General features: G+C 43.0%; 5 protein-coding genes across 8 annotated transcripts; 4 read left to right on the top strand and 1 right to left on the bottom strand.

Annotated features, from left to right (window-relative positions):
• Positions 1 to 4,476: 4,476 nt before the first annotated feature.
• On the top strand, positions 4,477 to 9,235 carry LOC132451228 (uncharacterized). The gene is made up of 8 exons (XM_060043592.1): positions 4,477 to 4,735; positions 4,844 to 4,921; positions 5,219 to 5,284; positions 5,637 to 5,693; positions 6,089 to 6,154; positions 6,507 to 6,563; positions 7,446 to 7,529; positions 8,069 to 9,235. Exons 1-8 carry the CDS (start codon positions 4,516 to 4,518, stop codon positions 8,290 to 8,292), a joined length of 852 nt encoding a protein of 283 aa, XP_059899575.1. The 5' UTR covers positions 4,477 to 4,515; the 3' UTR covers positions 8,293 to 9,235.
• An 803-nt stretch (positions 9,236 to 10,038) lies between these two features.
• Positions 10,039 to 11,625, top strand: LOC132451311 (uncharacterized). Its single transcript, XM_060043681.1, has 2 exons — positions 10,039 to 10,860; positions 10,909 to 11,625. Exons 1-2 carry the CDS (start codon positions 10,276 to 10,278, stop codon positions 11,623 to 11,625), a joined length of 1,302 nt encoding a protein of 433 aa, XP_059899664.1. The 5' UTR covers positions 10,039 to 10,275.
• An 837-nt stretch (positions 11,626 to 12,462) lies between these two features.
• On the top strand, positions 12,463 to 15,972 carry LOC132450939 (uncharacterized). The gene is made up of 3 exons (XM_060043137.1): positions 12,463 to 14,051; positions 14,334 to 14,394; positions 15,959 to 15,972. The coding sequence occupies exons 1-3, from the start codon at positions 12,975 to 12,977 to the stop codon at positions 15,970 to 15,972; spliced, it is 1,152 nt and encodes a 383-aa protein (XP_059899120.1). The 5' UTR covers positions 12,463 to 12,974.
• A 3,516-nt stretch (positions 15,973 to 19,488) lies between these two features.
• On the top strand, positions 19,489 to 23,706 carry LOC132451154 (uncharacterized). 2 transcript variants are annotated; one of them, XM_060043479.1, is made up of 9 exons: positions 19,491 to 19,913; positions 20,826 to 20,939; positions 21,107 to 21,763; positions 21,860 to 22,046; positions 22,256 to 22,322; positions 22,402 to 22,456; positions 22,544 to 22,775; positions 22,886 to 23,035; positions 23,199 to 23,702. In XM_060043479.1, the coding sequence occupies exons 1-9, from the start codon at positions 19,566 to 19,568 to the stop codon at positions 23,453 to 23,455; spliced, it is 2,067 nt and encodes a 688-aa protein (XP_059899462.1). In that variant the 5' UTR covers positions 19,491 to 19,565; the 3' UTR covers positions 23,456 to 23,702. The 2 variants fall into 2 exon arrangements, with proteins under 2 accessions (XP_059899463.1, XP_059899462.1); XM_060043480.1 differs by lacking the exon at positions 22,886 to 23,035 and having other exon boundaries at positions 19,489 to 19,913; positions 23,199 to 23,706.
• Positions 23,707 to 23,819: 113 nt separating this feature from the next.
• On the bottom strand, positions 23,820 to 25,014 carry LOC132451156 (uncharacterized). Of its 3 annotated transcripts, none has more exons than XR_009523980.1 (2): positions 24,403 to 25,014; positions 23,820 to 24,204 (listed from the first exon to the last, which is right to left on the bottom strand). XR_009523980.1 is itself a non-coding variant. In XM_060043481.1 (2 exons), exons 1-2 carry the CDS (start codon positions 24,870 to 24,872, stop codon positions 24,025 to 24,027), a joined length of 654 nt encoding a protein of 217 aa, XP_059899464.1. In that variant the 5' UTR covers positions 24,873 to 24,981; the 3' UTR covers positions 23,997 to 24,024. The 3 variants fall into 3 exon arrangements, 2 of the variants coding, with proteins under 2 accessions (XP_059899464.1, XP_059899465.1); XM_060043481.1 differs by having other exon boundaries at positions 23,997 to 24,208; positions 24,403 to 24,981; XM_060043482.1 differs by having other exon boundaries at positions 24,000 to 24,199; positions 24,403 to 24,975.
• Positions 25,015 to 27,960: the final 2,946 nt, after the last annotated feature.

Genomic DNA, 27,960 nt, shown 5'->3' with positions numbered 1-27,960 from the left:
CTTTTACGTTTCGGAGCTGGCTGATGCTCATCCTCCTCTTCAAACTTGGTGTCAGACTCTGAAATGTTATCCTCACTTTCCGAAACTATTTCCTCTGCATCACCATCAAAACCCTCTGTCTCTTCAAATATCAACTGTAAGGCAGTCTGAACAGAGAAACGCTTTGCCCTCTTGATCAGTTGTGGTATGGAACCACGCTGACAGAGCTTTTTTATAGTGTCAGGTCCCCAAGCTTGATAGTGTTGGGTGCTCCAATTTTGCAACCTTGTGCGGGAACAGTGGGTGCACACTGTGGGTGCTCACACCAAGGGCCCATTCACCTGCTTTACTCTTTCCCCCTCTCTCTCTCACACACACACACACACACACACAGAGAGGAAGAAGGGAAAATGAGGGTGCACAGAACCTATGATTTCCACACTTAAACTAGCTCCGGGTCCACTGGACCCGAACACCCTGTGTGTAATATAAATGTGATGGGGGGGTATACAGGGGGGGGTCATTGAAAATGTTTTCTGATTCATGTTCCTCACATAAAATGAGCCAAAGCCAATGAATCTTAGTTCAAAAAAATTATTATTTGTATCACTTTTATAAAGCTAAAAACTGAAAACGAGTCCCACAGACCCGAACACCTTATAAGGGTTAAGGAGAGAGACTTTAATGTTAACAATTTTCTATTTTGCAGGGTTTACTTTAGCGTTAAATGTGAAACATCAGTTATTTGCAACACTAGTCTGTAAAACTACCCTGTGAGTCACAGTTGAGAAGTGGAGAAATATTGTGTGGTCCTCTGCCGAGCTGCGTAGTGCACCCCTCCCCCACTCCCCTCCCCCCGCGGCTAGCGCGCGACGCGACGTCACGGCAGTGGCACATGGCAGCAGCAGCAGCAAGAAGAGAGCGTTTCAAAAGAAGACGACTTGTTAAAGACATGACAACGGCTCCAGCATCAGCAGCTGGTAAGGATTTACGTTCTCTTATTTTGCTTTAATATGTCATGATTTTTAATCGATAGGTTATGATAAACAGCGATGTTACTCGTGAATGGAGTAGTTAGCGTATAAGCCAGTTAGCGTTAGCTAAGTGGCTCGCATTGCTGTCGGCTAATACAGTGAACTACAGGTGTTTTATTCAGCGGTCCTCAACCTTTTTTGCGCCACGGACCGGTTTAATGTTAGACAATATTTTCACGGACCGGCCTTTACATAAATGTGTTTCCACTTAAAAAATATTATTTTTAGGGGTGTCAAATTATGGCGTTAAATATCATTTTTACAAGCACACGCACGAAGCGGGCCGCCTATTAACGGCATGGACCAAGCGGTTCTGGACCACTTTTAATAATCGTATTAAACCGTATAACTTATAACGTATAACACAACTTTATTTAAAAGCAAGCACATGGAAAACATGTTATATTTTGTTGTCCGGTGCGTGTGGATGTGCGGCAACTTCGGCGGAGCGGTTCATGTTAATAGGCCTTTTTCACAGCAGACATTTTGACTTGTCATAGTGGGAAAAGCACGTGTTACTAATCACCCATCCAAGATGGCGGCCGCACTGATACGTCAGCTCCAACAGGCAGCGTCAGGCTATGAGGCGTCTACGTATATTATGTCTGTTACTAATAACATTAACGATGGCTCTGTCCCAGTAAGCTGTGACAGTGAGCCATCATGCACAACGCAGCACCCTGAAACTAAAGCAGCTAAATGGAGTTCAGCTATCATTCATTTGATTATTTACACCTGTGCTTTTCCTACGATGACGAGTCAAAATGTCTTCTGTGAAAAAGGCCTATAGCGGAGTCCGGGAGGGTTCACCTTCACGGCGTAGTTACGAGTGATGTGCGACTATTGTTTTAAAAAATACTAAAGTGTTTTTTAAAGTTAGAAAGATATTAGATATTCAACGGATATTCACGCTCCGAATTACAGCGATCAGACACGGCGAACTACAGCCGCGATCACCGGTATGAGTCCCGTGTATCTAGCGGTGTCTACCTGCCCAGGTGTCTACCTGCCCAGGTGTCTACCTGCCCAGGTGTCTACCTGCCCAGGTGTCTACCTGCCCTGGGGCCGGTTGCACCAACTGGTCTTAACTACGGCTGGTCGTAACTGCTAAGTAGGTCTTAGTTAAGACCTGGCGTTAGAATGGAACTAACGCCGGTTGCACCAACGGGACTTACGCCTGGTCTTAACTACGAAACGAAGCGCAATAAGCAGTTGTAAGCTGGTGGTAGCGCTGCATTGCGGTCCGACACGAACAGTAAATCCGGTGACAGTTCTTCTATATTTTTCAAACAGATCTCTCCTACAGAATCGAAACCTCTCAATCAGCTCCTCGTCATTATAAATGTCCAATGGATTGCTTATGTCCCTAATTACTCTTTCCCGTCTAAACGTCCCGTTGTAGGAGATCGCAATGAAATGGAGACGGAGACTTGATTGCCGGTGAAAAACACGAGAAGGATTTATTTCCCTCTCTCTTTTTACATCTTGTTACTTCATTGTTTCTGTAATCTCGGCTTCATTGAAAATGAGGGCTTCCCTCAATGACCCTCCGAGAATAAATAAAGGTTGAATGAATGAATGAAAAATGCCCGCTCGTTGTACAGCCTATGTATTAAACGTGCCATGGTCGCGCTGGATGGGTTGAATGGAATTGCTACGGAAACAGCAGAAATTTCGACTCTACGCCTCCCCCTGACCAGGCGTAGGATTTACGCCCTGGTCTTAGTGAAAAGAACGCTAAGCCCAGTTGGTGCAACCAGCGTAACGGTTAGGTCGAACGCAAAGTTACGACCAGGCGTAGTTAAGACCAGGCTTACGCCCAGTTGGTGCAACCGGCCCCAGGTGTCTACCTGCCCAGGTGTATTGTCAGTATTTCTGCAGCGATAAGTTAAATCAGGGCTTGTTGCGACCACTGATGTATTCGGTTTGCGGTGCTCATGCCTTCTTATTTTTATGTTTTACTTTTTGCTCGACTAATGAAAACGTATTCGACTAAGCCGACTATTAGGTGGCAGCCCTAGTTAACACTTTATATGGACCATTAGTTATATTTTCAATTTATTTACAGAGCAATCCCTGCAAAGTGTTTTAGGTAATAACTATAGAAGAGACTAGACTGATGCTATTAAAAATTATTCTATGCGAACTAAAATGGGAGTTTTGCTGCGAGCTCCGTCTCTCCTCTCCTCTGCTCTGTCTGTAGGAGGTGAGGCTGAGCTCCACACATACAACAGCCGACAGGATGAAACAGACTTTAGGTTTCACGTTTCTCTCGTCAAGTACAGCTCCTTGCTGTCATAAGTGCAACAAAATCTGTAATTGAGATGAAGTACGAGCAATTGTTCAAACAATACAGAACTTATTATACAGATAATTAACTGTTATGAACAGACTCAAAGCAGACATTTACTCTATGTAGTGATTGAGTCTAATTAGCTAAGTATCTTAAAATATATTTTTTATTAATAACTAAATTAACTAATTAACTAATTTCCACAAACTGAACTAAAGGGTTTATCTCCAGTATGACTGCTCACTTGTCTCCTCTCCTTGCTTCCTCTCCTCCTGTCATCCTCTCCTCTTCCACTCTTTCATCTAGATGGATGCTGTGGACCACCATAAGCAGCACAGGCAGGGGTCCACAGCCCCTGGTCTGTCTCGGCATCTCAAGGTGGATTTGCCTAACCCTGACCCTGACCCTTACCCAGAGGAGACTACCACTACCACCATTAATATGGACCTGCACATTGCCAAGGAGAATAACAATGAGGTGAGATGGAGGCCTGCAAATATTCCAGTACCTACAAGTCATATTTTAAATAGCAATTTAATAGTCTTTAAACAGTAATATAACGAAAACACAAATGCTATGATCCAACAAATGTCGGCTATTATATTAAAAATATTCAGCAGAATGAACTTTGCGACCTTAGTTAGCATACAACAATAATATATAACAAGTAGCTTTTTTTTTTAATTCAAGGTTTAAATGAATGAATCAGAAGATTTTTTTTTAATTGCTCCTATTATGCAGTAGTTCCCTCTGTCCCCGCATTGCCACTGCTGCTTTTAGTGGGAGTGGACGGATCTTAGGCTGTTTAGGCTATTTACATCTCACAGACAACTTCAGATGGCTATTCAAACTTACACTGATGGGTTTGTTTACTTCAAGGAAGCAGACATGTTTGTAAAAGTAGCAGTCACATGTGTCAGTCACATGGCTGACCACCGTATTCGAAGTCATCTTCCGTATCCTCAAAATCATCTAAATATTCAGCCATTATTGAGAAAATACTTACCAGTATGCGACGAAAACATTGTGCCTCTGAGTTCATATTACTTGGTTGAATTAATCTACAGGAGCACTTCAGACTAGCTGTAAATACACTGGGCTTCAGACTGTAAATACACTACCATAATCACAGTGCTGTTTCATCGCACTTTCCTGCTGTTAAATGTGAAGGACCCTCAAACATTGACATCGACAAGATTAAGGAAACAAATGGCAACAATGTCACAAGTTCTGAACTTGAAAGACAATGAGGAGGACTGCCTCGCCGGTTTTATGGGTCACAACATCAGGGTCCATCGACAATATTATCGGCTCCCTGAAGGGACATTACAAGTTGCCAAAGTTGCAAAGTTGCTTATGGCCTGTGAGAGAGGCGAGCTATCACAATTTAAAGGCATGACATTGGACGAGATCAGCATTGATCCAACTGGTAAAACCTCACCTTGCACACACTATTTTTATCATTTTAATCTGTGATGGTTTAAATGTGTCATAGGTTTGTCATGCTGGTTCACAACATTTTTTGCTGTTTATTCAGAGGAAGTACCTGAAGACGGCTCTCTATCTGGAAGTGAAGATGAAGGTGTGATGTCGAGTTTATCCTCCAACTCATCAGGTACATTCACTGAACCAGTGGTTCTCGAAGTGGGGTCTGGACACTCCCAGGGGTTTCCAGCAAGAAGGAATAATTTGTTTTCACTTGTAAAAGGCTTTTATCTAATGGGAGTCTGAAGTCTTATTTGTGTCAGTTTTGGGGTCCTTAGGTGGGGTATCAACCCTACTATAGTTAAAAACAAAACAGGTCGATGTTGGCATGGCTTGTGTTCTCATCCTCCATGGAGAGGACGATTTAGTACATTCAGTGCTTCAAGTGAGCTTTTCTAACATTGCATCTTTTAGTTTTTCCTTGAAGGTCTAAGACCAGTTGAGAGGACAACTACAGAGGAGGACCAGGAGTCTGAATCACAGCTAACCAGAGGTATTTTAAAGGAATGGTTCATCCCAAGTCAATGTTCAATCATTATCTACTCACCCTCATCCTGATGAGAAATCCGGTGTAGTTTTTTAATCCTCTACAGGCGAACAGGCTACAGTTAATATTTAGGCTACAAAAATGTACTGAATTATGTTTTAAGTCAACTGTGCATGTCATGGCTTTGAGACACTTGGATTGCAGTGGACAAGCAGTATGAAGGAATTTTACAAAGTTTTGGGGTAGTTTTATGGGCCTTTTTTGTGACTGATACCATCACCACCCATCGATAAATGCTGTGGGATGTTCTCCCCGCGGCACTCTTTTCAAAACATATTTTCCATCTGTTTGCCTACAGGTAGATCAAGGACCTGGACAAAGGACCATGAGTCTGCCTCATCACATCCGAGAAAAGGTATTTTACCAATAACCTGTCTCAGTGGGTGTAACAATCCACTTAATCTGGAAGTGAAGATGAAGATGTGATGTCGAGTTTATCCTCCAACTCATCAGGTACATTCACTGAACCAATGGTTCTCGAAGTGGGGTCTGGACACTCCCAGGGGTTTCCAGCAAGAAGGAATAATTTGTTTTCACTTGTAAAAGGCTTTTATCTAATGGGAGTCTGAAGTCTTATTTGTGTCAGTTTTGGGGTCCTTAGGTGGGGTATCAACCCTACTATAGTTAAAAACAAAACAGATCGATGTTGGCATGGCTTGTGTTCTCATCCTCCATGGAGAGGACGATTTAGTACATTCAGTGCTTCAAGTGAGCTTTTCTAACATTGCATCTTTTTGTTTTTCCTTGAAGGTCTAAGACCAGTTGAGAGGACAACTACAGAGGAGGACCAGGAGTCTGAATCACAGCTAACCAGAGGTATTTTAAAGGAATGGTTCATCCCAAGTCAATGTTCAATCATTATCTACTCACCCTCATCCTGATGAGAAATCCGGTGTAGTTTTTTAATCCTCTACAGGCGAACAGGCTACAGTTAATATTTAGGCTACAAAAATGTACTGAATTATGTTTTAAGTCAACTGTGCATGTCATGGCTTTGAGACACATGGATTGCAGTGGACAAGCAGTATGAAGGAATTTTACAATGTTTTGGGGTAGTTTTATGGGCCTTTTTTGTGACTGACACCATCACCACCCATCGATAAATGCTGTGGGATGTTCTCCCCGCGGCACTCTTTTCAAAACATATTTTCCATCTGTTTGCCTACAGGTAGATCAAGGACCTGGACAAAGGACCATGAGTCTGCCTCATCACATCCGAGAAAAGGTATTTTACCAATAACCTGTCTCAGTGGGTGTAACAATCCACTTAATACACAATTCATATTTTTTAATTATAAACTTCTTTTAATATCAGAGTACTTTTACTATGTAATTTATTGTTTTTTAAGCTGTGCTCTAACTTGTCTATTTAACTTTTTCTTCAATGTCTACACCAGGGACAGTTTCTGTAATTTTGTTGTGTTCATATATAATTTGATGCAAGATACACAAATCAATATCATACCTATATACCTATCATACATCATACCTGGAGAAAAAACTTGAATATTGAACATGTATTTGAAAATGTGGTTTTCGTAAAGTCTTGCAGTGCTTTAAAGGTAGGGTGGAGGATGTTGGAAAAACGGTTTGAGCACACAGCATTAAGAAAAAAAAAAAAAACCTTTCCTCGGCCTCCCCCCCGAAGCCACGCCTCCAGAGTACAGGAACGCGCAGCGCTTGTTCCCGAGGGTTCATGAGTGCTACACTTGCTTATTTTACTGATAACTATATCATTAGTTTTCTTTCAACAGCCCGTGCTATCTGATATGCAGCTAACCTGCCAGTAGCCAAGCCTCTGAGGGCGCGCGATTCGTTCGTGCCCGAAGAGGAGTACGCACAGAGGGGGGAGGGACAAATGGCAGTTGAGTTTGATAGACAAGTCACCATCCAAACATCTTGAATGTGACGCTCATGATTGGATGGAGTTTTTTCAGTCCTGCCCATCCCACAGATTTTTTCGGTGTATGTGTCATATCATTTAATTCATTGGTTTCAATCTGTGTGTGAAGGAGATTTTAAGCAATATGGTAAAAAATGCTGCAGGAAAACATCATCCACCCTACCTTTAAGTTAACTTTTCTACCATTGTATGTCTGTTTTCAAGGAGGGTCAAGATCTGTGAAAAAGAGGACACCTACAGAGGACCAGGAGTCTGATACATCACAGCCAGAAGAAAGAAAGAAAAACGGTATTTTACCAATAACCTGTTTCAGTGAGTTATTTTCTAATCTCATACAGACTATGATGGTTTCAGGATGTCCACTATTCCTACAATTACTGGTACTTGGGGGTGTGATGAAACTCAACTCGCACACAACTCAGTCATGAACTAAAATAAGGCATTCTTTTCTTACAGTGCTTACAGACAGTAAAGACTGACAATATGCATATTTATTTTTCTTATAGCATTTACAATAATAGGCTTATAAGGAGTGAACAAGTCATGTTGCCTTTTCCTTATGTTCGCTTACTAATTTCATCAAATTTAGGGATGGGAATTGAGAACCAGTTCCAGTTGAGAACTGGCTCAATCCATCAACATCCTATTTCTCCGAGCTTATCGATTCCTCTTATCGATTCCCAGGGATGTGATGTTGACAGAACGAAAAAGGCAGAACACAGCTCCGAGGGCAGTGCAGCCTCCGGACTGTCTATAGCGCGCACACACACACATCTATAGTAATCACTCCCACCAACCTTTCTTTTATCTTATTTTATTTTTCATAGATTCATCAAGAAAGAAGAGGAAGATGTGGAGCAAAGAAGAAGTCCAAGCTGTGGAACAGGAGCTGATGCACAGCATTAAGACTGGCAAGGTTCCTGGTAAAGCACAGTGTCTTGAATGTATCCGTGCATTTCCAGAGGCACTTAAAGGTAGGACCTGGGATGCTGTCAAGTACTACGTGAAAAACAGAATAGACGCTTGGAAGCGGCAGTCAATGTCACACTAACTGCAAGTTGTTCTTGCTCTTTTGTGTTCGAAAGAGGCAGTTCTAACAGTGACCATCGTTTGATCTGAGTCATAATTTTTTATTTATTTTAAGAGGTACAATTTGTATCGGTTGTGCTAAATTTAAAAATGTTATTACCATGTTTGTGTACTATAACCATTTACTTGACTGTTTATCTTGCATGGGAAAGAGAAGAGTGGTTACATCAAGAAGAGTTCTATTATGATGTTTGATCCTTGTACTACAAAAGAGATAAACCTTGGTTAAACACACAACAACCTGTGTCTAGACATCTTATTTGGCATCTCCCATATTGGCGTCTCATAATTGGTAAAATAGTTAGGGTTGCTTACTAGCATGCCACCAACATGTGATCATTTTATGAATAGTTTCACTATGATCTCTGACCCTCAGAACATGGGTCTAGACACCTTATTTGTTAAGCTATCTGCAATATTGGTTGAGATATAGTGAAATTAGATTTGTTTCGATAATGGCGGCACTTATTTGCATAGAAATATGTGGAACATCCCGACAACTATTTAACATAGCTCATCATTTTCTACACTTTTTCCAATCTAGAAACACTGATTTAGAAGTATATTTCCGAGGGGTGCATGATACCCCTCTTCCTACTAGACTATCAGTGTAAGGGTTAATTCATTATTTTTATATTAAAGTTCCATGCAGGCAAAAATGCACTGCAACAGACAGAGTAGCAAGTAAAAAGAGTAAGCACTTGTTATGCAGCTGTTGCCTGCTGTTTAAAATAAAATGTGACAGACATTTCATTACACATTTGTCCCCCCCTATTGGCGGCACCCGGTACCAACCCTCTTCTTAAGTCCCCATCGTGTTGGTAAATGTCCTATGCAATAAGTGAAAAATTTGAAATGTGAAATCTTAACATTTTAAGTGATACATGAAAATCTAAAATCAAAAACTTGGACTTGGAACCATGTCTATCTCATTTAGAAAGGGTGGTCCCCAGCAGACACCTTTTTGTCCACTGTCCCCACCGGGCCAGATAAACGAGTATGTGTGTGTGTGTGTGTGTGTGTGTGTGTGTGTGTGTGTGTGTGTGTGTGTGTGTGTGTGTGTGTGTGTGTGTGTGTGTGTGTGTGCGTGCATGTGCACCAGAAATGTAATTTTACAAATTGTTTCTATTTATTTTTTTGCCCTAGGTGTCCCACCATGAGGTGGCTGTGTAAAAGTTGTAGCTTTGCCTCAAATAGAAGGGTTGATCTTTTCAAGCACTACAGACTCAAACATGGAAACAGTGGCCGTACTCAATCCATACCTTGCCTATATGCTAATTGTCCTTGTTCATTTAAGACGTTTAATGCTCTCAAGATCCATCTATCCCGTCATCATGCACCAAACGTGGTTGTTTCGTTCAGTTGTCAGCGCTGCAATTTAGCGGCCTTCTCTTCAGAGAAACAGTATTTTGAACATTTACACAGTCATTTGAAGAGGTTTGAAGTTGTGCAGTGTGTATTCAAAGACTGTAGCTTCAGTACAAACATCTATTCAACCTTTTGTTCTCATAAGCACAGGAAACATGGTCAGTACTCACATGAAGACTTTAAACCTGAGGTTTTGAAAACGCTTTCAGATACTCCTGTCTTCCAGCATGATCCAGTGTTTTCTGAACAGGATCCAGAGGTTTTTGTTGAACCATGTGAGGATTTGTCTGAGGTTATAAAGGATAGACTTGGACTGCTGTTTCTTAAGTTGGAGAGTTGTTACAATGTGCCGAACAAGTGCATTGATGAAATTGTAGATGAGTTACAGTTCTTATCCTGCTCCCCATCTGGACCAGTTTTGAGACATGTTGTTGAGTCCACCTTCAAGAAACACAACTATGACTTTGATTCAGCTCTTTTAAGCGATTTGGTGAGCAACTTATGTGAGTCACATCCTATTAGTTCAGCTGTAGGGAAAGATGGTCCTTTTACTACATCATATAGGAGGAGGCAATATATGAAGTCACATTTTTCAGTTGTGGAACCAAAAGAGTACATTCTGAAGAAGAGGGAGAATAAAACATTCCAATATATTCCTATACTGCAGTCTTTGTCACAGGTACTTAAGAATTCTCCAGAAAAGCACCTAGTTGCTACAAGGAACTCGGACAGGGCATCGAAATATCAGTCATTTCAAGATGGGTCTCATTTTCAGAAAAATATTTTTTTCTCTTCAGATGAGGATAGATTAAGTCTTATCCTGTACATTGACGACTTTGAAGTCTGCAACCCCCTTGGAACATCCCGGAAGATACACAAAGTTACTGCTGTGTATTGGGTCTTAGGCAACATCCCAGCACATGCAAGATCGGCATTGACGAGTATATACTTAGCCATTCTCTGTAAGGCCAGTGACACCAAACAGTTTGGATTTCAGACAGTGCTAGAGCCACTATTGCGGGATCTTCAAAGCTTAGAGAAAGATGGTCTTTTCATTCCAAGTTTTGGGAAAGTGATCAAAGGCACTGTGGTGAGCGTAGTGGCTAACAATTTGGGTGCTCATGCTGTAGCAGGACTTGTTGAAAGTTTCTCAGGACCTCATGTCTGTCGATTCTGTCTGGGAGAGCGCTCTATGTTTCAGACAACAGAGGTAAGATCAGGAGTTTTTCAACGAAGAAGGGAAGAGCAGCACACCTTACATGTTCAAACAGCTTTATCGAGTCCTTCTCTTAGTCCGTGCTATGGGGTGAAAAAACGGTGTGCACTATCTGAAAAGCTGTGTTATTTTGATGTGACGTCTGGTTTCCCTCCTGATGTGCTACACGACCTTCTTGAGGGTGTTGTTCCCCTAGAGCTGGCATTGTCACTGAATGCGTTCATCAAGAACAAGTATTTTTCCTTGGTGGAATTCAATGACTTAATTGCTCAGTTCCCTTACAAGTGGACTGACCGAACAAATCGCCCACATTTGGTCACTGCTACTTTCGCTGCAAAAAGATCAGTAGGAGGGAATGCCCATGAAAATTGGTGCCTGCTGCGTCTTTTGCCTTTTTTGATTGGGTTGAGAGTACCTGAGAGTGATCCAGTATGGCAGGTGCTAATGGTTCTGAAGGACATAGTGGAGCTAGTCATGTCTCCAGCTCACACAGAGGAAAGTATCTGTTACTTGGACACCAAGATCGCCGAACACCGGCAAAGATTTCTGGATGTATTCCCCCAAAACAAACTAATTCCCAAACACCACTTCATTGAGCATTATCCTGAGCTCATAAGGGAATCTGCCTTGTGGACAATGCGCTTCGAAGCGAAGCACAGCTTTTTAAAAAAAATTGTCCGACAGACTGGGGGCCCTATTTTAACGGTCTGAAACGCAAGTGGAAAGCGCAAAGCGCAAGTAGCTTTGTGGGCGGTTCTACGGCGCTATCGCTATTTTACAGGCGGATAAATGACACTTGCGTCGCGGCGCAAGTGTCAAAAGGGTTGGTCTGAAGCAGCCTAATTACCCGTAGGTGTGGTTTGGGCGTAACGTCCAACAAACCAATGAGAGTGCCAGCTCCCATCCCCTTTAAGAGCCATGAGCGCATTTGAATCGGACGAGTTGATATTTTGACAGCGCGTCTGCAGTCTCCGATGAGACAGATGCACATGAATTTCAAACTGCAAATGGCTCAGTTTATTGCCAAATAATATGGCCTAATTCACACATGGAATAAGGGGTTTTCTTCCACAACTTCAGAAATACTGAGTCCTCAAATAAATTTCGCCAAAGAAAACGTAAATAATATAACATATGATATGCGGTAACTGATCTATTTAATGAAATACGCAATACATTATAAACATTGTTTCTTATCAGTATTGTATGCTATCCTAATATGCATGTGTCTCCGCGGTAATAGACATTGCCATTGATTGTATTATGCGTTACGTGTTTAGTTTGCGTGTGTTTAAACAGAGCACACACGCGCGCCCGCATTCATTCATTCTTTTTAACACTCACTCGCGGTAAAACAATGTTTTTCACGATCAAATACTCATCAATCCTCCTTCCGCCGAACCGCCCCTTGGGGCGCATAATCAATCCCTAATTTACCGGCGAGTGGCGCTGGTGGGAAAAGAACGCTCTGCGCCAGTTGTAAACTAGCAACGACACATGCGCCAGTGACTAAGTCACTTGCGCCGGATGCAAGATAGGGCCCTGGCTGTTTTAGGAACATACTGTTGTCCCTCGCCAAAAAACACCAACTCATGGTTGCACTGTGTCTCCATGAGAACAGTGCATTCAAACAATCTGTGTCTGTTACCAAAACATCACAAGTGTCATTAGATGTACTAAATGCGGCCATTAAAGACTTGGTGCTGCGCAAGTATCCAAACATCACAATGGTCCATGTCTCAAACAAGGTGGCCATCTCAGGTACAAGCTATGCGCCAGGAATGTTGCTGTGTTATGGTTCAACTGGAGGTTTGCCTGACTTTGCTGAAGTTTCTCAGATCATCTTGGTTTTGGATAGCATAGTCTTTGTTGTCAAACTACTAAATGGATGGTACAATGAGCACCTCAGGAGCTATGAGCTAGAGTACACAGGCAACTTCCAAATAATTGAGCCGAAAGAACTACTTGATTTCTATCCCCTGGCTATGTACACTATTGCAGGACGACGAGTTGTTACCTTAAAACACCACATCAGCACCCCCTTTTAAATATGCAATGGAATGTTTTTTTTTGGAATGTTTTTTTTAAGGATTTTCTTTTTTTCCAGTGTCTTCCTGCCTGCTCAGATGTCCACCCCAGCAAAGCTACGGATCATTTTTGATGATCATACAGTGCACAAATTGCTTCTGCCATCAGGTATCCCCAGTACTCTACAGGATCTCAAGCTTGTCATCCAGAGCACATTCAGCACTCCAGATGGCTTTACTCTGATGTATCAAGATGAGGAGTTTGGGGGTCAGTTCTTCACATTGACGTCTATAGAAGATGTGCAAGACATGGGTACCCTGAAAGTTGTCCAAGTTGAAGCAGTCATTTTAAATCTCAGCGCTGTGGAAGAAGAAGATGACAACTTACCAGAATCAGACGTCATGTCATCCACATCTTTAGCATCCCAGGACACCGTTTTGCTTTCTTCATCATCTGATGAAAGTCCTGCATCATACCGTTCCCGACCATGGCCAAGACAGTTCGATATTCCACCATTTTCCTTTGAAATTCAGCTCTTGCTGGAGGCAGGAAACCGAGCTTACAACGCCAATGGAACTCTCTTAAACAACCAAAAAGTGACAAGAAGCGTTCTCGAGAAATTAGCTGAGATAATGTTTCAATACACAGCTTACCCAACAGGAATCCAAGTGATGCACGTAGTTGAGGCCTTGGCTGAGAAGTATCCATGCCTCAAAGAGCCAGGCTCATTCAATGGCATGTATGGATGGCAACAAAGAATCAAGTATAAAATGGCCAATTATCGGGCAAAAGTAAGAGGGCTCCAAATTGCCTGTCCAGAGCTAGAGGTGAACTCTTCAAGAAAGATGACTTCCCGTCCCAAAGGCCTCAAAAGACCCAAAAAGGCTGAAGTAAATTATTTGCCGCCATTGGCACATGGAGAAACAAAAGAAACAATGGAAGAAGAGAGGGTGGTTCTACTCACAGAAGTGAAAAAGACCAACAACAACAAGATTATCAGTGAGAAAATGGAGAATACCTTTCCATATCGGCGGTTGGAGGTTGTCAACCAGATGCCTGCTGTCCCAGATGTCATGGAGAGATGGCCTGCCCTTTTCTACGAATCTCAGGTAAACGTGAACGCTTGTGCCAAACTTTCATGGCAGTTAGTAGGTCATTAGATATTTTGAAGTAAAATCATTTGGAGGGTCTTAAATCCATTGATGTAGCTTTTAAATGTATATACACACAATTATATGAAATCAACTGGTACATAAATACAATAATAAGTAGAAGTTAAAATATGAGCTTGTAAAAACATTCACATAATATGTGCCATTTTAAAGCTTTTTCATTTCAATGTGTGTGCCTTTGTGTTGTGTGCTTTGTGTCTTTGTTTGTTTGTTTTTTAGGTGAAGGAGGAGTTCAAGAGGATCACAACTATCAACCTGGACCGAACCTTTTTGACTAACTGTCCGTCCACACCAGAAGCGAATTGAGCGACCAAATCGCCGGAAGTCATTCACTTTCTATGGGCAAGAGCGACCAAAGCGACCAAAGCGACCAACGCTACCAGCGGCCAAAGTTGAGCGACCAGAGCGTCAAAAAGAAGTTGAAAACTTTTTAACTTTATGCAAATGACTATTATTCGCTTCAGCGACCAAACACTGACAGCCAATCGGAATGTAGACGCTCTTCGCTTGCGTGGATCCCAGGGAACATCGGCAGGCACTTTGGTTCCTACCTACCTTTATTCACTCACTGAACAAAATGTCGGCTGAAGTATTAATCGCGGCTGTAACTGGGCACCCGGTGTTGTACGAACCCACCCTTTTTCAGTTCAGAGATCGAAACGCCATAGTGGTTTGGATATCAAGTGATGATAAGCGGGAGTATTTATAGGCTACATCTAGAACGTTCGTATTTAAGCGGGAATCATTATAATTTGCTCTACATGCCACCAATCTAACCAACCAATCGCGTGTAGCATGCTTTAAACAAAACCGTCACATAAACAAACTAATCGACAAGACGAGGGATAAATGACAAGGGATATATCTCTTGTCTTTTATCCCTCTATTCCCCACTATTCACGGAGCCTGAGGTGAATAATTTTTAATTAAATAGTCTAGATAGATAGATAGTCAAGTCTTTATTAATACCAAACGACACAAATCGTCGGGAATCCATTTAGGTGGTTCGTCCCACACAGGACAGTAGCCTACAAGACCACACAGAACAAGTCTGACTGGACATACACACAATACATCACATTAAAACTAGACACACGTTGATAGATAGATAGACAGAAAGGCCTAGATAGATAGATATGTTCCATTATTTGCCTTGCGGAGCCAACCAGTCCTGTGCACGTATGCAAATTAGCCATGTGCGCCAACGTCTATTTGTTTTGAATGCGACGAATGAGTGCAGATCATGATTTGCAGATCCAGATCAGTGAAACATATTTCAACTACTACAGCACGCAGGGTTTTTTGTTCTCGGTTGTAATTCGCCTACATTTTAGGATTTTTTTTATATTGGGGGGAATCACTGTCCTACTTGTTGTCGAAGCACTTTATCGAACAAGCAAAACCGTCTCGGCAATATGGCCAAGGTGTATGGGAGAGTTCAATATTTGATATGGCTGTCTGTAGGGCCTACTAAACGCATACGGCTCCTTTAAATGCGTCTGCATAATTGAATTGTACGTCATGAGCGACTTGAGCGACCAAAGCGAACAGAAAAATTCGCAGCGACCAAAGCGTCTTTGGCGCTTTGGTCGCTCCTGGTGTGGACGTACAGTAAGATGGATTTCTACACTCCAAAACTCCTGACTGTTTTCAAGACAAAGGGTGGGACTTCAGGCACAAAAATAAAAAGTGTGTTGGAGTCACTCAATCAGGTAGGAACAGTCCACTGTACTTCCTTCATGAAAGGTGGTGTTCTCTGAATTGAGACGAGCTGAGCCATATCTCTCTGAGCTTTGTCAGTCAGTCAGATGTGCTGTTAGCATTTTGCTTTCTTTTACTTAAAGGTCCCATGACATGAAAATCTCAATTTATGAGGTTTTCTAACATAAATATGAGTTCCCCTAGCCTGCCTATGGTCCCCCAGTGGCTAAAACTTGCGTTTGGTGTAAAACGAGCACTAGCTGTTCTGCTCGCCTTTGAAAAAACGGAGGCTCAAGCGCGCTGATTTGGAAATCTGTGCTCATGACGTCATGAGGAATCTCAGCTCCTCCCCTTACTCTGCCTGGCCCGCCCAGAGACGTTGGCCCGCCAATGAGACTCGACCGTGCGAGCGCCACATGTGTGTGTGTGTGTGTGTGTGAATACACACACTGTAACGCAAGTGTTTCTTGTCGGTTCTTTGACGTGTCTTGTATTTCCACAACGAGACTGTCGTGGGGGTTATCTAAGCCATGGTTGAGAAGGAATTGGGGGAAAGGAACTTTGGTTTGACTCGCTGAAGTACATGAACTGCGACATGCCGCCGGTTGCCGCGAGGCACCATCGCCCGGCAGCGGGCAGCCGGCAGCCGGCCGCAGGCAGCGCGCGGTTCAGTCAACTTCAGGTTGATGTGAAAGTGGAAGAACCAGAGACGTCGCAGAACCCGACAAAGTCGTTTGTGATTCATAATATCGTCTGGAGGCGCACACAATATGTTATATGATATAGATATCTATGTATTATATGATATTATTTAGATATAGAGCTCCAGGACTGTAACGCAAGTGTTGTACACTTCCTAGTTATTTGGATAACCGTTCTGCTGTTGGTGTGATGGCGCTCTCGTATCTGGTATTTCTACAACGAGACTCGTATTGGGGGTTATCTCAGCCAAGGTTGAGAATGAATTGGGGGGAAGGAACTTTGGCTTTGACTCCCTCAAGAACATGAACCACGACAAGGAGGAGAAAGGGATCTTTGCCGGGCAGCGCTTATGCACCTCCGCCTCCGGCGGTGGTCCCTCAGCGGGGCTCAAGCGGGAGACATTCGCCGCCAACAATCCCTTTCTCCTCCATGTCGTGGTTCATGTTCTTGAGGGAGTCAAAGCCAAAGTTCCTTCCCCCCAATTCATTCTCAACCTTGGCTGAGATAACCCCCAATACGAGTCTCGTGTCTCGAGTCACTTGCGTTACAGTCCTGGAGCTCTATATCTAAATAATATCATATACATAGATATCTATATCATATAACATATTGTGTGCGCCTCCAGACGATATTATGAATCACAAACGACTTTGTCGGGTTCTGCGACGTCTCTGGTTCTTCCACTTTCACATCAACCTGAAGTCGACTGAACCGCGCGCTGCCTGCTGCCGGCTGCCCGCTGCCGGGCGATGGTGCCTCGCGGCAACCGGCGGCATGTCGCAGTTCATGTACTTCAGCGAGTCAAATCAAAGTTCCTTTCCCCCAATTCCTTCTCAACCATGGCTCAGATAACCCCCACGACAGTCTCGTTGTGGAAATACAAGACACGTCAAAGAACCGACAAGAAACACATACGTTACAGTGTGTGTATTCACATTGATGTGGACGTTGAAGAACCAGGAACGTCGGAGAACCCAACGCGGCCGTTTGAGATTCATAATATCGGCTCACACAGCTTTTGGCCGTGATAATATATATTATATGATATAGATATCTGTGTAGGCTATATGATAATATTTAGATATAGAGCTCCAGGACTCCCGTGTGTTCTAGAATATTTACAGAACACGGCTAAAGGCTGTGTGCGGCTCGCCATTGCGATACATCCACTGTAAACAGAGCGCATGGTGGCTGCAAGCTGCTCAGGGCCACACCCCCACCCTCCTCCTTGACACGCCCACCGAAACAGCGCATTTGGGGGAAGCTCAATGTGCGACTGGCTCGGAGTGGCTGTAACTCTGCACCACGGCTGAATTTAGGGAACGTCTTTGAATACTGTGTTAGTTGCCCACTAATACCTATATTAAAGAATACATAAAATAGCATGTCATGGGACCTTTAAGTCCATCATTCCACCCCTTGAGACATGGCTAACTTCCCAAGTGGACAGGCTGATTTCACAGAAGTATAATTGACTCTTAACCGTGTTTCGTTGTGTTGGTGTTCCCTTAATTTTTTGAGCATTGAAGTTATTTATGTCTTATTACCTTGTTTTTATACAGCAACAGATCGATAGCCATGATGCGGTCAAGCGTTGTCTGATCCATTTCCTGGGAGAATCGACAGAGGAGCTCATTAAGGACTACCAGGTGTGTGTGTATCCTACCCCTTTTAAAATGGCAGCAGTTGAAGTATTGGGATGTGTGGGTTGTGCAATTTTTGACCACTATGGCACTTCTTTGTGTTGTGTTTAGCAGGATGTTTCCAAGGATGTCATCGAACAAGACATCAAAGACGGTGTGATCAAGATCCTTGTGCTGGGCAGTGCTGCAGAGGGTGCCCCCCCAACTGATGTCATCATTGTGGTTGATGGTACAGAGGTATTGGGTGGTTGTAAAACACTCACCAATGCTTGCATTCTGCTCATGGGCTTTGTGTACTCACTGAATCTCAGTTATCCTCCAAAATTGAAATACACATTTGAAGTGTTTCAAAAGTTGCTTTTGGAGTTGGATGATTTAAAGTTCTCCCCCAAAGTGGATTCTCTGAGAAGGAAACTGTTACAGTAAAAGGGAAATGTGACTACAGCTCATGCAGCAGATGCAATTGACTTAATTGCGAAGTTGTTCATAACTGTTCATGAAAGGCTTTTAGTTATGCACCTTGTTCTTTAGTGTAGGTTTGTTTCATGACTTGAATTACAGTATGTAAAAATGGACCTGTACAGGTTGGTGTCTTTTTTTTAATTTTTTTTTTAAGATTTGCATTCTTTCTTGACTTTGAATTTTATTACTGTGTACTTATATTACTGTGTACTAAGTAAAAAATACTTGCCTTCAGAGGTAAACATTACTTTGGTATTGCTAATAAAAGCTATAAGGAGATCAAAATATAACTAAGTAAAAAATACTTGCCTTCAGAGGTAAACATTACTTTGGTATTGCTAATAAAAGCTATAAGGAGATGCAAGTAAATTTTACTTAAAGATTTGCTGTGTTAAATTTACTTAGTATTTCTGTGTGCAATGGGTGTACAAAGTTATTTTAAGTAAACCCAGCTCCATATTTTTTTCAGTGTAGAAGCGTATTTCAATGAGCCATGCATCCGTCCACATCAAAACCCCATGGAGTGGTGGAAGTCAAACGGGGATCGGTACAAAAAACTGAGCGTTCTGGCAAAGCAGCACCTGGTTATCCCCGCCACCTCCGTGCCAGCGGAGCGAGTGTTCTCTGCCGCGGGACTGATAGTTAAAGGGATAGTTCACTGGTGGGAATATGAAGGTTTTATGAATTAAATAATTCAATGTATTATAAATGTGCAAAAAAATTTTATTGGTTCATCCTAGCCTGAAAAAAGGCAGAAAGAGTGTTTTCATGGTCTCTCGGGCTCAAAGTGAGAAAACCTCCAACTACCACAGTGCATTGCGCTCGCTGCCCGCCCACCTCTTTCAATTAAAAGGGGGAAGGACCCATGCGAGCAAACAAACATTCACGAAGTTATTCACGAACCGTCGTTGACTAGTTTTGACTCGTTTTTCCAAAAGCAATCATGCCCAGTGGTTGTTTGGTACCCGGTTGCACCGAAAAGTCGAGGTTGGGACAGAGTGTAAGTTTTCACGGTTTGCCAGTGAAAGACGCTCATCGTTGCAAACTATGGCTGCGGGCGATAAACAACCCCAGAGTTGGAGAAGACACCGGGATGGAAATTATAAAAGGAAAAACGATATGCAGTCTCCATTTCAAACTGGAGGATTTTGATGGAAGACTTTTCGGCAAGATAAGGTCCGCACTCAAACCAACTGCTGTTCCGTCCGTCTTCGCTGTGGGCCCGTTCCCAGGTGACGAACAGGCCGGGGCTTCTAATGCACCTCCCGCAGCGAAACGCAGTCGCCTACAGGTAAGACTGTCGTAATATTCTACTATATTTCTGTGCTGCTACTAGTGAGCACTTCCGTTTACTGCTAGAGCTCACTAGCAGTGAAAAGTGTCCTATGTTCCCCATGCCGTTTGCGGCTCCCGGAGGTCTTAGTATATAATATAATTTGTATAATAATATCACGGCCAAAGGCTCTGCGCATCCGGTTGGCCGTAGCGCGGGGGGCTCTCGTAGGGATTGGGCTTCTCGGGGTTTGTTTACCGGCGTATGAAAAGACTGCGTCAGGTTCTCCGACGTCTCCCTCTTCCACAAAAGGTAAACACTTGCAATGGTAGTTTTCTCGGCCGGTATTTGGCAGTAATGGTGGAAAAACTAACATATCGGGGAACATAGGACCCTTTTTGGGAAAAGCGGTCCTTTTGTTCCCCAGTCTCCTACAAAGAGGGGAACATAGGACCCGGGGAACATAGGACCCGGGATCATAGATACGCTCCCTCGGCTGCTACCCGGGTCTCTGTGTGCTTGCTTAGAATTACTGTCGATTTCGCTATGGACGCCGGGGATGAGTTTTGAACGAGCATTGCCCGTTGCCTTGCGCTAGGTATGTAGTATGTACTGCCCACTGCACAACAAATTGCCGGCATGAGTTACCACTGAAATCAATGGGTCAGTGGGTGAGATCGGTCGTCAAGGTGGTGGCGCAAAGCTACAGTGACGTCACGTGACCCAAACGAATAGCAGCTATCGGGGCAAATTGCTAAAATAGTTCAAAAACAAAGTAAAGCAGGAAAAAAGCCTTTTCAGTGAGTGATATAATCTAACATTATACTAGGAAGCAAATGCATATTGAGCAGTTTTATTCTTGTCCCTACATTCAATTTTTGTGTGTGTGGTACCAAAAACATGACAAACTAAATGCCTGTGTCATTACAGAACGCTGATAGTGGTCATTGCGCATTGACTCTCTCTGCATCCTCCAACCCGCTGAAGACCTTCCCTTTGACATCCACACCAGTGAAAACCTTTTCCTCGGACCAAGGACTATCGGTAAGATTCTGAAAAGGCTACTTTACAAATGATCTAAATCAAATATTTTGCCAATATATTACTTGCACAAGATAACACTTTCTAACTTTCAACTAATCATTCTAAAGGAATAATATTTATATAATTGGTCATCTTTACAATTAAAAATAAACCTCTTTGTTTTGCAGACATCGTGCCCCGACACACCTGGGACCCTTGATTCAAGTTTTAGCACTGTGGGTGAAGCAGACGAAAACTATCAGCCCAACACAACTGTCACCCCCACGTCAACGTCTTCATCAGAAGATGAAGGCATCAATGACTGGCATGGAAAGAAGATCATTGTGAATGAGTCCTGCTTGATGTCACTTTTCAAATTTTGCCAGATGTGCGGCAAGCCTCTGTCATCAAAAACTGTCTTTGACTGTGGGGCGCAAAGGAAGGTGACGTGGACATGTCTTGCTGGACATTCCGGGACATGGAGATCATCGCCTGAAGTGAGGGGAATGGCAGAGGTGAACCTCCTCGCAGCGGCAGCTGTTGAGTTCAGGGGTGGCACGTACACTGAACTGTCAGACTGGTGCAAGACCATGAATGTCCAAATGATCGCCAAGACTACATTTTATGAGATGCAGAAGGCTTACTTGCACCCTGCCATTGAAGACCTATATCAACAACAGAGAAAAGAAATCATGGCCAGAGTGTACCTAGAACAGGAGGATGGGAAGAAGCTACACTTGTCAGGGGATGGCCGGTGTGACACCCCAGGTTTCAGTGCCAAGTACTGCCATTACACCCTCATGTTGGACGACACCAAGGAGATTATTCACACAGAACTGCTGCAGGTAAATAAAAGATTAACACTGGAAAATAAAAATGTTATTATTGCTGCTGTGAAAATTATTATTCAATTCAAGTAACTATTCAACTTTATTTTCTAGTCTACAGAAGCCGGCAGCTCTGTTGCCATGGAACCACTCGGTTTCAAAAGAGGCATGAATGAGATCATGGGTGATGGCTTAGATATTGAGGTGATGACCACGGACCGCTCAACATCGATACGCAAGATCATGAGGGAAGAATTCCCCAATGTTCAGCATGAGTTTGACATCTGGCATACAGCGAAAGGTATGTATTTTTTGCCTTCCCTGTACACACACAACAAAACATAATCCTCCCCCATTCTCCAGCCCTCCCCATTCACAAATCATGTCCAGAGCTTTGCAGCACAGTGATTTATATATTGCAGATAAAATGATGGGATTTGGCTGTACTTTACAAAAAAATTCAACAAATGTTGTGAGGGGACCGAACTTATGTTACATTTATTCTTTCAGGTTTGAGGAAGAAGATACAGAGGAAAGGAGCAATTAAAGGGAACGAAATTCTTGCTGCATGGAGCAGGTCAGTGTTGGTTTGTAAAGTGCCAAGCTTTTCATTGTTTTGTAAGTTTCTAAATTACTAATTTTCTTTTCTTTCATAGGTCAATCATAAACCACATGTGGTTTACCTGTGCAACAAGCAAGGGTGATACAGAGGTAAGGAATCAAAGGCTTTGTTCATCTGTTTTTTAGAGACCAAAAATATATAGTCTTATAATTGTAAATAATACTTGTTTCATACAGATACTGAAATGCAGATGGCAGTCCATTCTACACCACGTGTGTAATGAGCATGAATGGACGGAGGATGATGGACAAACAAACCGGTGTGGACATCATCCTCTAACAGCCCAGGAGCAAAGCAAGCGCCAATGGATGAAGAGGGAGTCTTCAGCGTTTGAAAATCTCGAATCGCTGGTAAATGACAAAAGGCTTTTGAAAGACCTGGAACAGATGGCCCTGTTCAAACACACTGGTGAGTTCATAATAGTTCTCCTTATAAGCTTGAATACTTTACAAAATCACTCCGTAATGATCATGTTTTCATTCTCATATTCTTTTCCCTTTTTATTTTATTGCATACAGGGCCGCTGGAGATCTTTCACAGTGCAATGCTCAAGTACCTCCCAAAAAGGCAGGGATTCTCTTTCCAGGGAATGAGAGAAAGGGGTCATCTTGCATGTTTGGAGCACAATGAAAACATTGTCAAAAGAAAGCAGGCCACAACCAAGACAGGTGTGTAGTAAGAGTGGCTCAATGAAGAATCAAGAATATAATTTTATCTTACACGGTTTGCAGATTTAGCTGAATAATTCAGGTATTTCATTTGAAAAAAGTACAGCATCTCAAATGTTGCCTTCATAGTCTTATCTATAATTATTTTTAATTTCTTATGCAGGACAACCACGCTTCAACCAAGTGTTTTGCAGGAGATCCAAGCAGTGGGTCGTGAAGCAGATTTTTATTCCACACACCACCCAGTTCATTGACACACTTGTCACAAGTGTCATAACCAGGAGACGAAACCCAACGATTCGATATAAGGTTTCAACATCCTCACTTGCCCTGCCCCAGCCTGCGCTGCCACCTAACATTGCACCAGTGCCAAAACCACCAAAGGAGGCGGCAGTGGCTGAATTAAAAAGGCGCTTCTGAGAGGGACATCTGACCTATTTTATCTATTTAAACGTATCTTTTGTAAAACATTTGTTTTCAATCTTATCTTTGTAAATATTGGATAATTTTCCTTTGTGAATAAAATCTTATTGTTTTTACTACCTTACCTTGGACTCCTGTATAAACCCATGTTCACCATAACAAACTTCACTGCAATAATTATTTAAATTTCTGTCATTACATTTTTTTCCATATGGTTAAAACTACAATTTGTGGTATAAATCACGAAGTTGCAAAGTAGGTTCAACATACAGCCATCATGTATGAATGTAGCAAGAATAGATTTATAAGTAGGCTACTTAGGTATCATTTGTATATTACTGTACATCAAACATTTGCTCATGACAGTATTTCAGCATATCAAGTAGGCTATATGTAAACCTTTTCTCCCCAGTTGAAATAAGTGTTCATCTTATACAGCAGGCCTACTTTAGTGTAACATCATTTGGTATAGTAAACAAATCACAACCACCAACATGAATTTGAAGTTTTATTCATAAAATATAAACTATATACAAAAACAAAACGTATGGTGAGTTTGCGAAATATCACAGCTCATCTTGGGCATCTACCGTCTCCTGGTAGCCACGGTACTGCCCATCTTGTGTTGGGTAATTAGCCCTGATGGCCTGGACAACACACGCTGGCAAAACAAGGCGATTGCCTCTCCCAAGTCTCTCACCTTGCAGTATCCACTCCAGGAAATGCCGGTAAGATGTTAGCCTATACTGTCTAAGAAAGAAAGAACAAAATTAGCAAAAGCAAGATAAATTATGCCTTGAGTAGCCTACAGCATTACACAGACTTGAAGCTAACGTAACGTAGCCTATGCTCCAATAAGGTCGGCTACTTTCGGATAACTACATTGTCACGTTCCCCGTGACTCAAAACGATTGTAGCCAATGTGTTAGTAAACAAACACTTACTCTGTGCTCAGACGTCCGTTTCTCCCGGCGGGCTTTGGCTGGCGTTTCCAGTTGACTTTCTGGGTCCGGAAATAAGTGTCCAATACCCAACGGTTCAGATGAGGCGTAAAGCCTGGGTGAGATGTTACACACACGGCCCCTTCCTCGCCAGATTCAGCCATTTCATCGCGAAGAAACTGGCATCGCTGAAATTCGCTGCAGCACCGGGACTCTTTGTGAGTCTCCATAGGTGAACAGAGCAAACAGGTACACCACCAGTTCACTCCGGCGCGATCCGGCTCCTCGGCAACAGGCAAGGCTTGTTCAGCTGCAGCCTCAGCAGCCTCCTCCTCTATTCGTCTCAGTTCTTCCTCGCTGTATTCTGGCTCATACAAATAGCCCTGAATATCACAATGCAGCAATATATTTTCAAACTCAGCTGTTGCTTCTGCCATGGTCAGAGGTTTGTGTCGGTCTCCCGTCCCTCTCATTCCCGCTCAGTACGCGAGCTGAGCGTGCAAGCGTGCAAGCTCCCGCCCCCTCTCATTCCTTATTGGTGGAAAAATTTCCGGCAAATTTGCCACCAAAAGTGTGTTGTAGTCCTCGGCCCATCTAGCGGGAAGAGAGGTTTCTCCCGAAATGACGTCAAACGCGTTGACGTCATTTCGGGAGAAAATTAGATGAGGAAAAATGGGCCAAGGGGAGACTGGTTTAGACTGATATTTTTTTATATATTAATTTACATTACAATAGCGATTTTATAATGATAGAACGCCGGTTCTAAATGGGTGAACTATCCCTTTAATAGAATGCGCTCTCGTCTGTCTCCAGAGCACGTCGATATGCTGGTTTTTCTCACAAAGAATTGATTTCGGTTTTCGAATAATGTTTCGTTCTTTTTTTTAAACCGTTACAGGCCTTTGTTCGGTGATTGTTACTGGCCTTTGTTCGACGCATATTTATTTGTTATTGTTAAGGATGTGTTTACTTTTGAACGTTAATAATATGTAATGTAATAATTAATAATAGGTTATATTAATAAATAATGAATAGTCTCTGATAACTCTGACTCTGACTGATTGAGAATAAGCATTAGGCTACATGTTGGGTTGGTAATATTGCCGTTAGGGTTAAAAAAAAAAAAAAAAAAATAGATAAACGAGTACTCGATTGATCCTCGAGGAATTCAATCGATCACTCGAGTTTGGAATTTACTACTCGTGCCCATCCCTAGTTCGGATTGTCCACGTCACGTGCCGACCGTTCACCAATTGAACATGTCCATCGAGAGCGCGTTGCTGTCCGTGGAGAATGGTCTTGGTTGGCAGGGTGGCCTATTTACTCACCCAACGCACCGTGTATCAATGGCTTTGGAGAGGGAGGTGGAGGGAGAGAGCAGGTGAGATGAGCCATAGATACGTCCCGGGCTGTAGCAGTAAACTGGTTGGCTCTTCGTTCTCTGGCGTCAAGGCTTCCAACGTTGGCGACGGGCTAGTAATATAGCTGAATAAACAAACTGCACTACCTAGCAAGGACGGTCGCCTCGCACTATGCGAACTATACTGGCTAACACCGGATGAATCTTCAGCACTGATGGCGTGGAGTCTTCCACTCTTCCACTCGCCAATCGAGCCGTAAAGGTTCCGTAGCTCAGATTAAAACATGTCGCACACACAATAACTAAGAGCTGAACTGTTCTTTAACTGATTTACTATCTCGAAATCTCCGTCCGCCATGGCACCGCGCCCAACCGCCGTCTTCATCTCCGTGTTTCCCGCCGACCTCCTCTTGTCCCGATCTCCTCTCCTCCCATTCGCCAGGGCACCTGCATGCAAGTCATTGATTGGCCGAGCCTATGGCCAAGTTCAGTGGTGCGATTGGGTGAGGCTATTTTGAGGGAAAGGTTATCGTAGGGGCTACATATCAAGAAATATATGCACACTCTAGGTGTACACACGGACGTAATTTGGGGGGGGACACAGGGGACATGTCCCCTGCGCTTTTTCAAAAGGCCGTTCTGGTCCCCTGCAGTTTTCACCGTCCGGAAACCATGTTACGCTATGGTAAACAGAGACTCGTCAGGCACTAGGACCAAGCGGAAACGGCCGCTCGAGCTGAAGCCAGTTTGCTTTCGTTTAGACCTGCCCACAAGCTCCTCCATTGGCTCTGCATTCCTTGTGTGATTGGCCGTCCCCGCTGTCACTCCATCAGGTTATAAACAGCACCAGTACGTCTGCTGAAGCCGAGAGGAGTTTCAGTGCACTGAGGAGGTTGAAGACCTGGCTTCGCAACTGCATGAAGCAGAAACGCCTGAACAATGTGGCAGTTTGTCACATACACCAAGAAAGGATTGATGCCTTGGAGAGGAAGAAACTCTGCCAGGAATTCATCATTGCCAATGACCGAAGACAACATGTGTTTGGAAGCTTCATGTAGCTGAGAAGCCGCAAATATACTAACTGAGGCTGGTGGATCTGTTAACCTCGCCACTGTGTGAAAGAAACAAAGAGATAACAAATACAGTGTTATCAGACAAACCGTGTAATTATAAATATACACCCTTTCACACCTTAATTGCCACGATCATCCTGTAAGGCTTAACAAGACGAGAAACTACTATAACTGCCTAAAATGACAGTGGTTCTGTGTTACATTCATTTTAAATAAATTTGATCACTTGACTACTTACACTGAATTATGGACATTTTATTCAATTTCTCCCCACCTGTGATATTCCTGCCAGTTTGACCTGCCCACCACTGGGTAGTGCTATGTAAATGAGGTCTGTTTACCATATATTCCAAAAATAAGTGTAAAATTGGTGCTACTGAGATGGAGTGAAGTTGACTAACAAGGTGAAACACAGAATTGGGTGATAATGTTTTGCTACATGCTTTACAACCAGACAAACCAAAAAAGGGAACAGTAAACTTAAAAGTAGCAACAGAAAACTAGAAGAACTACTAGAAAACACAGTGAACTGAAGAGTTTTATAAAAAATATTTGTGTCCCCCCCACCTCTGAAATCAAAGTTTCGTCACTGGGTGTACACCTACACTAATATGCAGAGATGGGAGTAAGTCCCATACATGCAAGTCTCAAGTCAGTCGCAAGTCTTAGCCCTCAAGTCTCAAGTAAGTCCAAGTCGTCAGTAAGGAGGATCAAGCAAGTCAAGTCCAAGCACAGCTTTAGTCAAGCAAGTCAAGTCAAGTCTCATCATCAAGTCAAGTCAAGTCAAGTCAAGTCATTATCAAATTCGTTTTTTTCAAATGTCTGTATTTCATCAAACCTGTTTTTCAGAGTCACTGGATGCAGGAACATGCAACAGTCTTACCACAACCATGAAGAGAGACGGAAGGGTGTGCTTGTTTAGTGTCCAGAAGTGGAGGCAGTCCTGTCCACTACAAATCTCCAAGAAGTGTGTGAGCTGCATATGAGGCGTTGAAGCTGAATCCTTCTTTTGTCTCTTGCTATGGTAGGACGCAAAGAGGCTTGACTGAGGCTCTGTCTCCTGGGTCCCTCTTCCTCCTCTTCTACGCGTGGGGTTGTTGGGCCGACTTTCACTGCATCTTTCAGAAT

The sequence above is a fragment of the Gadus macrocephalus genome, chromosome 22 (genome assembly GCF_031168955.1).
Source record: "Gadus macrocephalus chromosome 22, ASM3116895v1".
Taxonomy (NCBI): domain Eukaryota; kingdom Metazoa; phylum Chordata; class Actinopteri; order Gadiformes; family Gadidae; genus Gadus; species Gadus macrocephalus.
This window is presented reverse-complemented; position numbering and strand designations above follow the sequence as displayed.

Bases quoted from the DNA above. Each gene is read 5' to 3' on its own strand.
- LOC132451311 (XM_060043681.1), top strand. From the start codon at position 10,276: ATGAAGTCACATTTTTCAGTTGTGGAACCAAAAGAGTACATTCTGAAG. The intron at 10,861-10,908 runs GTCTGTCGATTC...CAGACAACAGAG, and splicing joins AAAGTTTCTCAGGACCTCAT to GTAAGATCAGGAGTTTTTCA.
- LOC132451228 (XM_060043592.1), top strand. From the start codon at position 4,516: ATGGCAACAATGTCACAAGTTCTGAACTTGAAAGACAATGAGGAGGAC. The intron at 6,155-6,506 runs GTATTTTAAAGG...GTTTGCCTACAG, and splicing joins TGAATCACAGCTAACCAGAG to GTAGATCAAGGACCTGGACA. The intron at 6,564-7,445 runs GTATTTTACCAA...TCTGTTTTCAAG, and splicing joins CTCATCACATCCGAGAAAAG to GAGGGTCAAGATCTGTGAAA.
- LOC132451156 (XM_060043481.1), bottom strand. From the start codon at position 24,872: ATGAGAGGGACGGGAGACCGACACAAACCTCTGACCATGGCAGAAGCA. The intron at 24,209-24,402 runs GTAAGTGTTTGT...TTTCTTTCTTAG, and splicing joins AACGGACGTCTGAGCACAGA to ACAGTATAGGCTAACATCTT.
- LOC132450939 (XM_060043137.1), top strand. From the start codon at position 12,975: ATGTTTTTTTTTGGAATGTTTTTTTTAAGGATTTTCTTTTTTTCCAGT. The intron at 14,052-14,333 runs GTAAACGTGAAC...TTTGTTTTTTAG, and splicing joins CCCTTTTCTACGAATCTCAG to GTGAAGGAGGAGTTCAAGAG.
- LOC132451154 (XM_060043479.1), top strand. From the start codon at position 19,566: ATGCCCAGTGGTTGTTTGGTACCCGGTTGCACCGAAAAGTCGAGGTTG. The intron at 22,047-22,255 runs GTATGTATTTTT...TTATTCTTTCAG, and splicing joins CATCTGGCATACAGCGAAAG to GTTTGAGGAAGAAGATACAG. The intron at 23,036-23,198 runs GTGTGTAGTAAG...TTTCTTATGCAG, and splicing joins GCAGGCCACAACCAAGACAG to GACAACCACGCTTCAACCAA.